General features: G+C 52.1%; 1 protein-coding gene across 8 annotated transcripts in view; it reads left to right on the top strand.

Moving 5' to 3' along the window:
- DLGAP4 (DLG associated protein 4) overlaps positions 1 to 16,840 on the top strand; it is a 224,318-nt gene that overhangs the window by 142,328 nt on the left and 65,150 nt on the right. Inside the window, exon 1 of one of the 8 annotated variants that reach the window (XM_039479564.2) lies at positions 10,700 to 11,566. The exons of 6 other annotated variants lie outside the window; for them this stretch is intronic. In XM_039479564.2, coding sequence (XP_039335498.1) covers positions 11,536 to 11,566 — 31 coding nt within the window. In that variant the 5' untranslated portion in view covers positions 10,700 to 11,535. Of the gene's footprint in view, positions 1 to 10,699; positions 11,567 to 16,840 lie in introns of those variants that run through there. One more of the 8 variants, XM_010342638.3, reaches the window with a different exon arrangement.

Genomic DNA, 16,840 nt, shown 5'->3' on the forward strand with positions numbered 1-16,840 from the left:
AGTAGCTGGGACTACAGGCGTGTGCCACTACGCCCAGCTAATTTTTGTATTTTTAGCAGAGTACCACCATGTTGGCCACACTGGTGTTGCACTGACCTCAAGTGATCCACCCGCCTCAGCCTCCCAAAGTGCTGGGATTACAGGTGTGAACCACCTCGCTTGGTTCTACTATTTTTTTTTTTTTTTTTTTGGAGACGGAGTTTCACTCTTGTTACCCAGGCTGGAGTGTGATGGCGCGATTTTAGCTCACCGCAACCTCGGCCTCCTGGGTTCAGGCAATTCTCCTGCCTCAGCCTCCTGAGTAGCTGGGACTACAGGCACGCGCCACCGTGCCCAGCTAATTTTTTTATTTTTTTTAGTAGAGACGGGGTTTCACCATGTTGACCAGGATGGTCTCGATCTCTTGATCTCGTGATCCACCTGCCTCGGCCTCCCAAAGTGCTGGGATTACAGGCTTGAGCCACCGCGCCCGCCCGGTTCTACTATTTTTAGAGTATTAGTAAGAGATATTTAACCACACCTTGATTTGACTTGATTTGTCCAAATACCTTATATTAACTGGCCATGACCTTGGTTTGATCTTTGCCCTGAGGCTATATCTTTTGTTTGTTTGTTTTTTGAGATGGAGTTTCACTCTTGTTGCTCAGGCTGGAGTGCAATGGCACAATCTTGGCTCACTGCAACTTCTGCCTCCCAGGTTCAAGTGATTCTCCTGGCTCAGCCTCCCTGAGTAGTAGCTGGGATTACAGGCATGTGCCACCATGCCCGGCTAATTTTGAATTTTTAGTAGAAATGGGGTTTCTCCATGTTGGTCAGGCTGGTCTCAAATGCCTGAACTCAGGTGATCCAGCCACCCTGGCCTCCCAAAGTGCTGGGATTACAGGCATGAGCCACCATACCTGACGAGGCTACATATATATATATATATATATATATATTTTTTTTTTTTTTTTTTTTTTTTTTTTTGAGATAGAGTCTGACTCTATCACCTGAGCTGGAGTGCAATGGCACAGTCTTGGCTCACTGCAACCTCCATCTCCCAGGTTCAGTTGATTCTCCTTCCTCAGCCTCCCAAGTAGCTGGGATTACAGGTGCCCACCACCATGGCTGGCTAATTTCTATATTTTAGTAGAGATGGGGTTTCACCATGTTGATCAGGCTGGTTTCAAACTCCTGACCTCAAGTGATCTACCTGCCTATATCTTAATCTGACAATGGTTTACTGTGTGGAGGGGCTGGAGTTGACAAATTTATTTTCCAACTAAGCAAGTTCTAGTCTTCTTCCCCTTCCTCTAAACACTCCTTGAAGATCTTTAGACAGGATCTCCATGTGTCACCCAGGCATGGGTACAATGGCATGGTAATAGCTCAACATAGCCTTAACCTCCCAGGTTCAAGCGATCCTCCTGCCGCCTAAGCCTCCCGAGTAGCTGGGACCAGAGGCATGCGCTACCATGCCTGGCTAATTTTTAGATTTCTTGTAGAGATGGGGTCTCACCTTGGCCTTCCAAAGTACTGGGATTAGAGGTGTGAGCCACAACATTAGGCCTGGCTATTTCTTTTTTTATTATTTTTTATTTTTCACTTTTTAAATTTTTTTTTTAAGATGGGGTTTCACCATGATGGCCAGGCTAGTCTTGAACTCCTGACCTCAGGTGATCCACCTACCTCGGCCTCCCAAAGTGCTAGGATTACAGGCATGAGCCATCGTGCCCGGCCTGGCTATTTCTTATGAGTTCCTCTTTTTCTTGTAAATCTCTTCTATTTCTTTTGAGTTTCTCCTTTCCTTGTAAATTTTTTTTTGAGACAGAGTCTCACTATGTTGCCCAGGCTGAAGTATATGATCTTGACTCACTGCAACCTCTGCCTCATGAGTTCAAGCAATTCTCCTGCCTTAGCCTCCCAAGTAGTAGGGATTACAGTCGTGTGCCACTACACCCAGCTAACTTCCGTATTTTTAGTAAAGATGGGGTTTCACCATGTTGGTCAGGCTGGTCTCAAACTCCTGACCTCAGGTGATCTGCCTGCCTCAGCCTCCCAAAGTGCTGGGATTACAGGGGTGAACCACTGCACTTAGTTTTTTTCTTGTCTTTTTTTTGAGACAGAGTCTCTGTTGCTCAGGCTGGAGTGCAATGGCACAATCTCTGCTCACTGCAAACTCTACTTCCCAGGTTCAAGCCATTCTCCTGCCTCAGCCTCCCAAGTAGCTGGGATTACAGGCACGTGCCATCATGCCTGGCTAATTTTTGTATTTTTAGTAGAGATGGGGTTTCATCATGTTGGCCAGGCTGGTCTCAAACTCCTGACCTCAAGTGATACGCCCTTCCTGGCCTCCCAAAGTGCTGGGGTTACAGGCAGGAGCCACCACACCTGTCCTCTTTTTCTTGTAAGTCTTTAACAAATACAGCCAAAAGGAGCAAGCTCAGGCTAAGTACACTGCTAAGCACAGTGCTATAATCCCAGCACTTTCAGAGGCTGAGGTAGGAGGATCTCTTGAGGCCAGAAGTTCAAGACCAACCTCAGCAAAATAGTGAGATCGTATCTCTACAAAAAATAATTTTTTCATTAGCCACTGTACTTTCAGCCTGGGTGAGAGAGCAATACCCTATCTAAAAAGAAAAAGAGGCTGGGTGCAGTGGCTCATGCCTGTAATCATAACACTTTGGGAGGCTGAGACAGGTGGATCACCTGAGGTCAGGAGTTCGAGACCAACCTGGCCAACATGGCAAAATCCTGTCTCCACTAAAAATACAAAAATTAGCTGGGTGTGGTGCTGGATGCCTGTCATTCCAGCTACTCACGAGGCTGAGGCAGGAGAATCACTTGAACCCAGGAGGCGGAGGTCACAGTGAGCTGAGATCATGCCACTGCACTTTAGCCTGGGCTACAAGAGGGACATTCCATCTCAAAAAAAAAAAAAAAAAAAAAAAATTAGCCAGGCATGGTGGCTCACACCTATAATTCCAGCTGCTCAGGAGGCTGAGGCAGAAGAATCACTTGAACCTGGGAGGTGGAGGCTGTGGTGAGCCAGGATCGCATCACTATACTCCAGCCTGGGTGACAAAGAGAGACTCCATCTGAAAAAAAAAAAGGGACACTCCTTAAGACACTTAACTGCCATCTGCTGAAAATTGTCATGATGTACACTTTTTATTAGAATAAGGTCCTTTACCTCCATCTGCCAGAAATTTATCATAATACTTATATAATTGAATTATGTCTATGAGGTGAATGGCTCCCCATGTGTACAACCTTATATGGCAAACCTGCCCCTAATCACTCGCTCCGCAGACAAACACCAGCACACACAGGCACATCCTCGCCTCTGCACATCCAGCCACTATCTCCCTGCAGGGTCACCCCTGCTCAGAAGGCCGAACTCTTTATTTTTCAGCATCTGCCTCCATGGGGTAAGCAGTCAGGTCCTGACCCCAACCCTAGGGTTGTTCTGAGCCCCCAAGTTGCTGAGGGGCATGAAAGCTCCGATCCTTTCACAGGGGCATCTGTGCACTCAGGCCCTGTGCAGCCTGGTAGGTAGATGTGGGGGAGCAGAAGTTAGGAAGGCAGTGAGAACCCCTCTTAAGCAGGGTGTGGGCAGGGTGAGGAGCTGCCTGCCTGCCTGCCTGCCTGCATGCCCACCCACATGGGTCTGGCCAATTTCTCACTGCCAGTGCCACTACTGTTGTCCCTGTTCTCCCTCCCCCTGTCTGACCCAGATTCTACATTCCAGAAATAGCTCTGGCAGGTGACTGGCAGGCGGGGTCAGCTCTAGCTGGGATGGTGGGAGAAACAGTGGCTGTGGATGGGTGCCCCTCCCTAGCCAAAGGACCTATCTCGGAGGCAGTTTGGGGGTGCCATCATTCCCCAGTCTGCCCCCTCCTGCCTCTCCTTTCTTTATGCCTCTGAGAAAAAGAAGAAAGAGCAGCCTCCCTCCTCCTCCCTCCCTCCTTTTACTCTGCGCATCTCCCTCTCTTTCCTCCGGCTTCCCCTCCCTTCCTCTCGATCTTTCTCCCCCACCCCCGCCATCTTTGCCTTCTGTCTCCCTCAGTTCTCTGCTTCTCCCTCCCACCCTCTCTGCATTCCTTCCCTCTCAGTTTCTGGCCCTCCTCCCCATCCTCCCTTTCTATGTCTTTCTCCTCATTCCCTCTGAATCACAAGGAGGCTGTGATGACAGCCAGGGGCCTGGGCAGGCATGGTGGTGGGCTGCAGGGTACACCCCCATTTCTGCCAGCTGCATTCTCTGCACCTGGGTGTGTGCAAACACACAGACAGACATACTTGGGCTCACTCCCTGACAGTACTTGTGGCTCTCGGCTGAGCTGGGATGGGCTCCAGGCTTGGGAACCACCCTTGCTCCTTGCTCAGGAACCCTGAGTTCTGTGTCACTCTGAGTAGGTACCTACCATTCCCTAGGCCTCATAGTCTCCATCTGTGTTGTGAGGCTTCGGTGTGGGGACCCACGGGTACCTCCCATCTGTGACAATCCACTCACCAGCTGCTGTGCCTGCCCCTCTTTGTCCCTTCTTCCATTTCTTCTCTGATTGACTGCCCTCCTACCCCTAACCACTCCCCAACCCCATATTCAGGAAGGGAGACTGATAAAACTGCGGTATACAGTCAACCCTCCAGTCAACTCTGTCCCCCAAGCCTACCCTGGGCCCACCCATCCCCTCTCTGTGGTTACTCCACCGCAGGCTCTTGTCAGCCCAGTCCATCCACTCCTCACGGTGTCAGAGTTAAGAGGAACCTCAAAGACCATCATATCCAGAGATTGTAAATGGACTTCAACCATGTGTCATCTCTGATCCCTGGAGCTCAGTTCTGAGATTTGGTTAAGCAGAGAAATATGCCACCATCGATTAGAAATGTCTGCTGTAGCCAGAATAGTACACGTCTCCAATTCCTGATCTAACCCACTTATCTCAACATGCACGTGGGCACACACAGACACACATGTTTACAGATATTTAACAAAGAAATGTCAGCCTAGAGAAGATTTTTATCAAGGTCAAGGTCACCCAGCTAGTAGATCAGGGAGCTGTTTCCCACCTGGGTCTGCCTGACTTCAGAGCTCTGAGTTCTCCATTGTCCCCTGTGCGTGGGAGCCATCCAGTCCTGGTTAAGAGGTACAAGCGTGGGTGACGAAGGTATGTTACAGGAGTTGCAGGGGAAGTCCTCTAGCAACATGAGCAGGATGGATTAGAGGCTGAGAGGCCACTCACAGGTACCTGACAGTCAGGTCAGGATGGAGGCCATAGGGTCAGGGAATAATGGGAGGACCCAGGAGGTCTTCCCAAAAATGAGTGATGAGGACTAAAAATTCCCTACTGCTGGAACAGGCACCTCTCCGAAGAGGGCACTGGGAAAAAGGCAGGCTTCCTGTCTGGGGTCCAGCAAGCCTTGGACTAGGACATCCCTGATTAATCAAGGGCCTACTCTGTGCTAAGTATATGGATCCTCGCTCTTCCATGTCCTGTTTTTAGACAGATCCACTCAGCCTTCTGGGGGTAATAGTGACCAGGACTGAAGGACTGGTGGGCAGGCCTCCAATCCCAGGATTGAGACTCTTGAGACAAGACAGGGGCATTCCTTATACCCTCAGGGGGTGGGGAAGTCACCCCAAAGGAAGAGTCACCCTTAAGTAGGCTTGGCGAGGTGACTCATGCCTGTAATCCTGAGGTGGGTGGATCGCCTTAGGTCAGGAGTTCGAGACCAGCTTGGCCAACATGGTGAAACCCCATCTGTACTAAAAATGCAAAAGATTAGCCAGGCATGATAGTGGGCGCCTCTAATCCCAGCTACTTGGGAGGCTGAGGCAGGAGAATCGCTTGAACCTGGGAGGTAGAGATTGCAGTGAGCAGAGATCCCGCCATTGCATTCCAGCCTGGGCAAAAAAAGTGAAACTCCATCTCAAAAAAAAAAAAAAAAAAAGGTGCTTAAATAGAACCCTGGAGACCCTACTGCATGGTGGTTAAGCACCTGAGCCTTGCAATCAGACATCTTTCATTGATAGATGTTTATTGCACAACTGCTCTGGGCCAGGCTGTGCTGTAGGTACCAGGGACACTTGAGTGAGCAAAATGGAAATCCTTGCCTTCATAGAGATTGTATTCTATTGGGATGGGGAGGGGCAGACAAAACAATAAACATAAGTAAGTGTATGGTTTGTTGGTAGGTGGCACAGCGTTAAGGGGTCCTGGGAGTGGTGGCAGAGTGCAGGGAGGGGTGCTGAGGTGTAAACAGGGTGGCTAGGGTACAGCTCATTGAGAGGGAGATTTTGAGTGAAGACTTTTTTTTTTTTGAGATGGAGTCTTGTTCTGTCTCCCATGTTGGAGTGCACACATACTTGGGCTCACTCCCTGACAGTGCTTGTGGCTCTAGGCTGAGCTGGGATGGGCTCCAGGCTTGGGAACCATCCTTGCTCCTTGCTCCGGGACCCTGAGTTCTGTGTCACTCTGACTGAGTACCTGCCCTTCCCTGGGCCTCAAAGTCTCCATCTGTGTTGTGAGGCTTTGGTTTGGGGACCCACGGGTACCTCCCATCTGTGACAATCCACTCACCAGCTGCTGTGCCTGCCCCTCTTTGTCCCATCTTCCATGCCCCAGTTTCTTCTCTGAGTGACTGCCCTCCTACCCCTAATCACCCTCTGCCCTGCAAGATCTTGGCTTACTGCAACATCCACCTCCTGAGCTCATGAGATTCTCCTGCCTCAGCCTCCCAAGTAGCGGGGATTATAGACGCACACCACCACGCCTGGCTAATTTTTGTATTTTTAGTAGACACGAGGTTTCACCATGTTTGCCAGGCTGGTCTTGAACTCCTGACCTTGTGACTCACCTGCCTAAGCCTCCCAAAGTGCTGGGATTACAGGTGTGAGCCACTGCACCCAACCAAGACTTTTCTTTTTGAGACGAGTCTCGCTCTGTCACCCAAGCTGGAGTGAAGTGGTGTGATCTCGGCTCAGTGCAACCTCTGTCTCCCAGGTTCAAGCAATTCCCCCTGGCTCAGCCTCCTGAGTAGCTGGGACTACAGGTGCACACCACCACACCCAGCTAATTTTTGTATTTTAGTAGAGACAGGGTTTCACCATGTTGGCCAGACTGGTCTCAAACTCCTGACCTCAAGTGATCCACCCCCACACTCAAAGTGCTGGGATTACAGGCCAGTGCCACCGTGCCTGGCCTGAGTGAAGACTTGAAGGAAGTGTGGGAATGAGCAGTGCTGGGGAAGTGCTCCAGGCAGGGGGTGAGTGTAACAAAGGCCTGAGGCAGGAGGTACCTGGTGGGCTGGTCAAGGGGCAGAGCACTGAGGAGAGAGCCATGGTAAGAGGTGAGGTTCGAGGACAGGGAGGGAAGAGTTGGGCCTGGCCACCAACTATGGAAACAACTTTGTCTTTTGGCTCTGAGTGAGAGGGGGAACCACTGGGGCACTGGAGCACAAGACCAATATGACCTGGTGTACATTCTAAAAGAAATATTCACGCTGGGCATGGTGGCTCAGGCCTGTAATCTCTGTGCTTTGGGAGGCTGAGCAGTCAGATCACCTGAGGTCAGGAGTTTGAAACTAGCCTGGCCAATATAGTGAAACCCCATCCCCCCCCCTTTTTTTTTGAGACAGAATCTTGCTTTATATGCCCAGGCTGGAGTGCAGTGGTGAGACAGGGTTTCACCATGTTGGTCAGACTGGTCTTGAACTCCTGACCTCAAGTGATCCACCTGCCTCAGCCTCCTAAAGTGCTGGGTTTACAGGCATGAGCCACTGCGCCCAGCAAAACCCCATCTCTACTAATAACACGAAAATTAGCCGGGCATGGTGGCACGCATCTGTAATCCCAGCTACTTGGGAGGCTGAGGCACGAGAATCACTTGAGCCTGGGAGGTGAAGCTTGCAGTGAGCCAAGACTGCACCATTGCACTCCAGCCTGGGCCACAGAGCAAGACTCAAAAAAAAAACCAAACAAACAAACAAACAAAAAAACACCTCAGGGGGCAGCATGGAGCCACATTTGAGGGGCAAAAGGTGGGTGATACGGTAATCCCTGGGTGATGATGGTGGCTTAGGCAGGGTGACAGTGAGGGAGGTGGTGACAACTCACTGGATCCTGGGAGGGCTCTGAAAGTGGAGTCAACAGGATTCCTTGGTGGACTAGATGTGGGTGAGAATGAAGGAGAAAAGCTAAGGGGTGATGAGAAGGAATGGTTACACAGCCAGCTAACGTGGGGACAGCCCTCCCCTAACTGCCAGTTCTGGTGTCTGAGACAGGATAATTGACTATCTGGGAGGTTGGGAGAGGAGCATCTTCACCCCCAGGAGGGGAAGCCTTGGGGTCCAGGCTGGAGATTGGGGAGGGGGAACATCTGAGTCCTGTCTGTGCCCCATCTCAGGCTGTGGTCCAGCCAACTCTGCCTTATAGGGATTCCAGCCAGACTGGGGAGCTCTTTGGGGAAGGGCCCGGTACGAGAGTACAGTAGATGTTCCATAAATATCTTCTGGGACCCTAAATCATCACCATCAGAAGGGACTGCTAAAATCTCCTAGCCCGAGGGTCTCAAATTTGGTAAAATACAAACAACTGAGCCCACCTGAGTTCTGTCCCAGGAATCTGCTTTTCTTTTTGTTATTTTTGAAACAATGTCTCACTCTGTTGTCCAGGTTGGAGTGCCATGGCACTGATCACAGCTCGTTTTAGCCTTGACCCCCTGGACCCTAATAACCCTCCCACCTCAGCTTTCTGAGTAGCTAAGGGACCACAGGCACATGCCACCACACCCAGCTAATTTTTAAATTTTTCTATAGACAGGGTCTGCATATGTTGCCCAGGCTGGTTTCAAACTCCTGGGTTCAAGCTTTTTTTTTGAACATACTTGCTCTATGGCCCAGGCTGGAGCATTCGACGTGTTGGGTTTACAGGTGTCTGCCGAGAATGTGATTTTCAGTTGGTGCCCTCAGTGATCTCTATTCAGGGTGTCAATCACGGTCCACAGTTTGAAAAATCTTGCCTTGGACCAGTTTCTCTCCAGGGAACATATAGGGCTCGTGAGTCCCAGAGAGGGAAAGAGACTTGTCCAACGTCACACGGGGAGTGTGTTATTGAATTAGGGAGGGTGGAGGTGGGATAATGAGATTTCATCCTGTGCTGCCTTGGATCATCAGGGCCCATAACAAATGTACCTTGTTTTTTTCCTAAGTAAATCAACCTTGGCTTACACCTGTAATCCCCATACTTTGGGAGGCCGAAGTGGGAGGCTCGCTTGAGCCCAGGTGTTCAAGATCAGCCTGAGCAACAGAGTGAGAGACTTTGTCTCTCCAAAAAATAAAAATAATCAACTTAAACATTAAGTGATAGTACAGGCATAGCATAGGTGACTGAGATAGGATGAAGTAAATTATAACCTCAAATTGCTTAGCACAGTGCCTGGATTCAAAATGGCTGGATAACCCTCAGTTCCGTTTAATATTTTTACACCGTATTGCAAAAACCATGACAGTGGTATTGGAAATATAATCATCTTTGCCAAGCCTCAAAAATAGGTTGATATGTCGAAGATTCTTTTCTCCATTTTTTGGAAAAGAGATTCGAGAAAGGAAAGGATTTGCCTAGGTCACCCAGCAAGGCAAGTCGTAAACAAGAGTTGAGTTTGCGTCTGGCAGACCTACCATAGGTGCAGCCTGGAGAGATGAGGCCCGCAAGGCAGCGACAGGACCTGGACTCAGTGAGGAGAGGGGACTCGCAGGGTAGAAGCCAGGAACCGGGAGGGCGAGGAGGCGTGAAGGCAGCACCTACTGCCAACCCGGCTGGGGCTGGTCACTTGGCCTCCAAGAGATCATAGGTGTGCTTGTTTTATTTCACGGGGGAGGAAAGGAACGCGCAAGGAGGTTGAAAGCGCATGTTGTTCGAGGTCACACAGGACTCCAGAGGCTGAGCCAGGATTGGAACCCAATCTCTAGGGCTCTGGGTGAGCAAAGCAAAGGGAGGATGCAGTGGCGAGAACAACTAGAAACATCCCGGACCCAGGGCAGCCAGGACCAGAGGGCTAATCTGACTATGCAGGGGTGAGAGGGCCAACTTGGGCGGCTTCCTCGGAGCCTCAGTTTCCCTCTTACAGCGAGGTATCGCTCAGGCGAACTGGTAGGAACTCCCGCCTTGGTCCACCTCCTGCAAAGAGCAGGCGTCGCGTTCCAGCTGGAACCGGTTTGGCGCGGCGGTTCGAGGGGCGGACCCCCTGTGCTCGAGCATGCGCGTGCCGACGTGGGCGCGCGCTCCTCTCCAGGGCCAGCTGGCCTGGGCGGGGGCCGGACACAGCGGCCCGCGCGCCTGCGCACCAGCCCGGTTGCGCGCGCCGGGCCACGTGCCAAGCCGGCTGCGCGCGTCCCCGCCCGGCCCGGGAGTCCCGGGCGACGCGCGCGCGTCTGACGCGGGGGGCGTGGCGGGGCGGGGCAGGCACGGGGCTTTAACCCGGAGGCCCCGCCCCTCGGGCGTACAAAACCGGAGCCTCGGGCTGGGCTGCGTGAGGGAGGAGGGTGAGTGCCCGCTGCTGGCCGCCGCTGCCGCCAGTCCGTCCGTCACTCCGTCCGTCTGTCCGGTCCACGTCGTCGCCGCGGCCTCCTCAGCCCGGACGCCCGGGGCCCGCCCAGCGCCGCCCGGAGCAGCCGCGGCCCCGCGAGGACACGGGCGCCGCCTCCGCCCTGCCCGGCCCTGCCCCCGCCCTCCTCCCCGTCTGTCCGTCCGTCGGTCCGCCCGCCCGCCCGCCCGCCCGTGCTTCCGTCCTTCTGTCCAGTCACTAGTCCTCCGGCTCTTGTCCCCGCTCCGCCCGCTTTGTCTCTCCGTGGCTCGCTGTCTCTTTGTCTCTGCCCTCGCGCTCCCCCGCAGCCCCTCCCTCGCTCCCCATCTCGCGTCCCCTTCTCGGAGCGCTCCTCAGCCCCTAGAGCCGCCCTTTCTGGGCAACCCTGTTCTTCGGGACTCTCCCTCAGAGCGCCTCCAGATCTTTTGGGGCCTCCCCTTCAGAACACCTTCCACTCTCCCCAAGGGCTCCCCTTGAGCTTCCCGCACATCCTTTGGGGGTTCTGCACCCCAAATCCCTGGGGTCTCGCCTTCTCTGAGCCCCCATTACCCCTGGGCTTTCCCTCTTCAGGGTGTTTTCCTAGGAGCTGGGAGCTTCTAGGTCCCTTGAGGTCATTCTCCTTGGGACCCCCCAATATGTCCTCAGCTCCTTGACTTCAGGAACCCCTTTCTGCTTTTCCCCTGGTTCGTCCCCTGTCGCTGTCTCTCCTTGTTCTCTCTCAGGTCTCCGAGCATCCCCTGCTTTGCTCTCCCTGCCCCTCTGTGCCCCACATCTGTCTCGGTGGTCTCGCCACTCTGTGTCTCTTGCACTGAAGGGCGCCCCTTTGAGTCTGCTTCTTTGCCTGGGGCTCTTGCCCCCCTCCTTTGCTTTTTCTGCCCCAGCCCCCTGTCTCCCCTTCTCTCTGCTCCCTGTCTCCCTCTCCCTTTTTCTATCTTTGCCGGGTCTCTGGGTCTCTGACCCCCATCCGGCCCTCATGGCTTTGTGTCTGGAGCTCTTGAAGCAATGTGAGTGGTGGGGTGTCCGGGTCGGGCCGGAGTTGGCCCGCAGGCTGGCCGCGGCCGAGGCTCCATGGGGTTGGCGCTGGGGCGAGGGCTGGCGCTGGGGCAAGGGGGCTCTGGGGCCTTCCAGAAGGGGGGGAAGGGAGGGAGGGGCCAGGCTGTCTGGCGGAGGAGGGAGTGGGAGGTGCCTTCCTGCTCTGAGGCTTCTGCTTTAGTTGCTTGAGTGTGTATGGAGGGCACCACGGGCTGGGCATCCCTGCCCACTTGGCCCTGCATGGCCTGGCACTTTGTGATCGCTTGTGGGCAGGCCTGGGCTATTTTGGAGCCGGCAGGATGTGATATCATTTGGACGTTTATTTAGACCCGGCTGGGTGTGGGGGCTGCGTTCTTGCCAGCTTGAGTAATGAAATTTTGCAAGGGGGATGGGAGGGGGTCATCCTCCTAGGCAGCTGGGTTGTGGGGTTCGTGGCCAGAACTTTGCAGAACACTAGAGTGGGCAGGTGAACAAGGGTCTGTGCTGCTTGGATCTTGCTGAGACTTGATTCAGGATGAGCAGCGGGAGGACTTGTTCCTAATCTGACTGCTTTGGCAGTCTAACCTCTGGGACATTGGTTCTGCCAGCTTGATGGTCTGTAACCTTGAGTGAGACCCTTGTCCTCTCAAGTGTCAGTTTCCCCATCTGGGAAAAGTGGATAATTGTGCTGACCTCACAGGATTGTCATGCTGATCAAATGAAACATCTGTAAACATGCTTTGTGAACTGTCGGCCTGTCTTTAAACAGCCCCATCGAGGAGAGTAGCTTGCCCAAGGGTAAACAGCTAGCGCCAGCCAGAGCTGGGACAGGGATCCAGGCCTAGGACACTACAGTTCAGGGCTCTTTAACCTCCTCCCCACTGCCTCCTGGTTATTCAGGAATGTGCCTGCCCTTCCAATAGAGCAGGGAGATGGCTGTGTCTTGTTCAGGTCCCAATCCTGGTTGCTCTTTGTTAGTCCCTTTGTAAAGATAGGTGGGCATGCCCATCGAGATGTCTGTGCTGGGGGACAGTTGGATTTTCCATATTCCATCCCGTTGTTCTTTAAGGGTGAGCCCTGCTTGGACAGTGGCACTTGGAATATAGTCACTTTGTAATTGTGAGCCTTGTCTCCTTTTCCTGCTTCCCCTGTAGAGTAGGGGAACAAAGGCCTCAGCTGAGAGAGGCTCTGCAGAGAGGTGGGGTTCTGCCGTCAAGGAGCTTAGGATATCCTAGAACTTTGATGTAAGAAATAAGATCAGCTGTTCAAGCGCTATGTCTTACAGGTGAAGAGATGAGGCCCAGAAGAGCCAGGGACCCACAGAGGGTTGAGCCAGTACTGGGTCCTATTCCATGGCACTGCCTCTGAAGAAGTCACTGTCATGCTAGTATCACCTGCCCCTGGTGTATAATGACAATCTCTAATATTTTTTGACCTTTTATACTGTGTGCCCTGTGATTGGCTCTTTACTTTGAGTCCTTGCAGTGGGAAAGAAGAAGGGCTTGGTCCCTGGCCTGGAAGTGAGGGGTTCAGGATCCCAGTCCCCACATCTCCTCCACGTTTAGGGATGTCACTTTTTTGGGGGATTCAGCTTTCTAATCCATAAAATGGTAATAACATTCTCTATCCTAAGACTGATTCTGACCTCATGGAATCCCTCAAGAATTGTATGAGCAGCAGACCACTCCTGTAATCCCAGCACTTTGGGAGGCCAAGGCAGGCTGGGTCATTTGAGCTCAGGAGTTCGAGACAAGTGTGGATCACAAGGTCAGGAGATCAAGACCATCCTGACTAACACAGTGAAACAGGGCATGGTGACATGCATCTGTAGTCCCAGCTACTTGGGAGGCTGAGGCAGGAGAATTGCTTGAACCCAGGAGGTGGAGGTTGCAGTGAGCCGACATTGCACCATTGCACTCCAGCCTGGATGACAAAAGCAAAACTCCATCTCAAAAAAAAAAAAAACTGTTCCAGAGAGTAGAAACTCTGGGTTTGAGAACCACAAACACCTGGCTTTAATCAGTCTCCATCATTCACTGCCTTTGTCATCTTGGGTGAATGACTTTCTTTGAGCTTCAGTTTTCTCATCTGAACTTAAGGTTTATACTACAGGATTATGACGAGGATTAAATGAGATTATGTGTTTGTTTTTTTTTTTTTAATTTGATACACAGTAGGCGCTTAATAAATGTGAACTTTCCCTTCCCAAAATATTTGGGTGACTTTTCTCTTTGCAGGAACTAGGTAGAAGCCCAGCCTCTCCCCCACCACGCCCTGTGGTTGAGGTTCGGGTAACTAGGAAAGCACCTGTGACTATTCTAATAGTAATAGGAGTGATCTTCTAATCTCTCCCAGGCTGTGTGAGGTATTGTTTAATCAGCCAGTCTCTTTCCAGACCATTGTTTCCCTCCAGCAGGCCTCGAAGGAAGTGAGAAGCCAGTGGAGTTCTCCCTGTTTCACAGGTGAATGAAGAATAGGGGGCTTAGAGACAAGGACCTGCTCAGGGACCCACAGCCACAGCAGTGACTTCATGGGCAGGGTTGGAGTCCAGGCCTCTAGACTTCTTCACAGCCCACAGCATTTCTCCAGGTTTATGGCTTTTGCCTGATAGCCTACCCATCAGGCCGCCTTCCCTGGGTCTGTTCCCATCTGTTCTGGGAGGAGGGTTTTCTTGACATTTCCTCAGTCTCTGAGCTCATCTTGGATTTAAAAGGAGGCTGGCTGGAGGCTGGCTGGGGACTGAGTCACCACCTTCCCTGGCTTTCTCATCCTGAGTAGCAACCACACCCAGAGGGGCCACTGCAGGAGACCTGCGGCTTGTAAACGCCACGCAGGACAGGCTTTCTTCCCAGAAGCTCAGACAGGCTCTTGGGGGAAGGCTGCAGTTGTGGTTCTGTATGTGTTTCTTCATTCCCCTAGCCACTTGGAGAAGTTGTTGCCTGTCCTTTCCTGCTTTAGCCTTTATTAATGCTGTCCTCTTCCCCTATAGTGCCCTCTCTTCCCCTGAGGTGCACACTGTCAAATGCCATCTCCCCCAGGAAATCTCTCTTTGCTGGCTCTGGAGTCCAATCAGGACTCCCAAGTATGCTTAAGGTATGACCTTGGCAGGTCACGTCACCTCTCTGTGCCTCAGTTTTCTCATAAAATTCAAGTTTCTTGTCTTTATAAAACTCCATCCCTAGACACTCTCATTTGGCAGGTCTGGGGGAAGGAATCAAATGCCCCTGGGTTTTTAAACTAGCTCTCTAGAGGATGCTGGTGCTGAGAGCCTGTTGGCTGCAATCTGGGAAAAGCTGAACTGAGAGGACCCTGGGTTTTGTATGACAGCCTGGCTTGTCGCTGCTCTGTGACCTTGCATTAATCGGCTTTCTGTGCCTCAGTTTTCTTCCCTGTCAGATTGGGATGGAAATGAGAACTCCTGTAGTCAAGGCCCCTCAAGAAATGGCAGTCATCACCATCATTAGCTTTGTTTTGTGTGGGGATTGGTGGTTTTCAGAAGCAAGTCACCCTTCCCTTACTTGGTCCTGGCAGCAGCCACTGTCAAGTCAGACTGGGCCAGGGTGCGGGCTGTGGAATTGAACACCTGAGCGGCAATGAAGTCTAGTCCTCACAGGAGTTTAATGAGGTTGATGAGGTGTGCGGTGTAAATCTCTCTCAGGTTCCCAGATTTCCCAGACCTGACTGTGGCTCCCTTTCCTCACTTAACCTGTGCTGGAATCAGCTGTGTTCCTCGCCCACTGGTTCTTGGAAACAAAGGCTACCTTAAAGAGAAATACAAGTCATATTCTAGAGCTAAAACATGGCTGTTTCTTATTCCAAAGCATGGAAGGAGGCCCAGGGTGGGGGAGGGATGCCTAGGATCCCAGAGCAAGACTGGAGTCACAGCTCTGCCCCCTGCCCCGGGATTCCTGTCTCTGTAGGTTGCTAGCCTGGATCCCCAGGTGGAGCCCTGGGGTCTGGTTTGGCCAGTGAACAGTTTCCTCACAGGACAGGAGCAAGAGAAGTGGCCCCAAGTGGTCAGAGCAGAGACTTTCAGCTTGGCCTGGAGCTGAATGAGGCTTGGAAAACTCTTTCTTCTCTGGGGCCTGCCTTCCTAGCCCTGGGCCAGGCTCTGAGAGGATGGGGAAGAATAGACAGACAAGGCCTCTCTGCCCTGAGGAACTTATGGTCTGACAAGAAGACAAGCCTACAATTATGAGAGACTGTGTGACAGTCTGTAATTAAGTGTCTGCTGAGGAAAAGCATTGTCTGAGAAGGAAAAAGTGAGCAGGAGCCAGAGGAAACAAGAGCCCTTTGATGGGGGCTGGATTTGCAGAGGCAGAGGGTGGTGCTGACATTCCAGGGAGGCGGAGGTTGCAGAGGGTACGGCTGGATGGTAAGTTTACATTTAGGGAAACAGTGAGTCCGCTAGTTTTGCTGAAGCATCAGGGCTCTGGCTAAAAAATCAGGGAGGAGCCAGGAGGTTGTAGGCAGTGTTAAACATCAGCTGAAAAGCAGAGGCATTAGGGAGCCGTGGAAGGTTTTAGAGCAGAGGTGGCACAACGGGAGGACTTTTTCAAGAAGATGAATCAGGCTGGGTAAATTGGAATGAATAAAAATGACAACAGGGAGGAGGCTTTGCAGGCATCCAGATGACACAGAGGGTGAGGCTTGGGTGGGGTTCATGGGAGTGGGAAGAGCCAGTTTGGGTATCAGAGGATGCTGTGCTCCCTTAGGAGAGCCTGGCCAGCGCCCTGATGGGCCAGAAGGGAAAATGTTGGATGTTGCTGGTTTGGGACAGGAAGTAGCAGTCTGAGCACATTTCTTGTACACCTGCTGTTTGCCTGGCTCTGCGCCAGGGGCTCCACAAGGGCACTCATGAAATCTGTATAACAAGCCAGAGGCAAGTGAACTTACCATTTCTGTTTTGCAGATAGGGAAGATGTAGCTCAGACCCAAGGCCGACTGTCCAAACCGTGGCTTTTCCACAGCTCATATCTGCTTCTTGGAAAGGGAACTCCTGCTTTTAGGGTCCCAGGGAGCTGAGCCTTCTTGCCCTTTCATTAGGAGCAAGCAAAGTTATCCTAAAAGCCCACAAATCCTGCTTTTGAAGCATCCTGAAGGTCAGGGTGCCAGTTTAGAATTCCTTCAAGGTGGAAGAGTCAGAGGAGCTAGGGACTTTCACACCAGCAGTTTTACACACGGGACTGTGAGAGGCCTCCAGAGTTGTACTGCGTGTATGTCCAGTCTAATAGTAGGCATGCCCACCACTGGGTCTGTTAGAATTC

The sequence above is a fragment of the Saimiri boliviensis genome, chromosome 9, assembly GCF_048565385.1.
Source record: "Saimiri boliviensis isolate mSaiBol1 chromosome 9, mSaiBol1.pri, whole genome shotgun sequence".
In the NCBI taxonomy this organism is placed as follows: Eukaryota; Metazoa; Chordata; class Mammalia; order Primates; family Cebidae; genus Saimiri; species Saimiri boliviensis.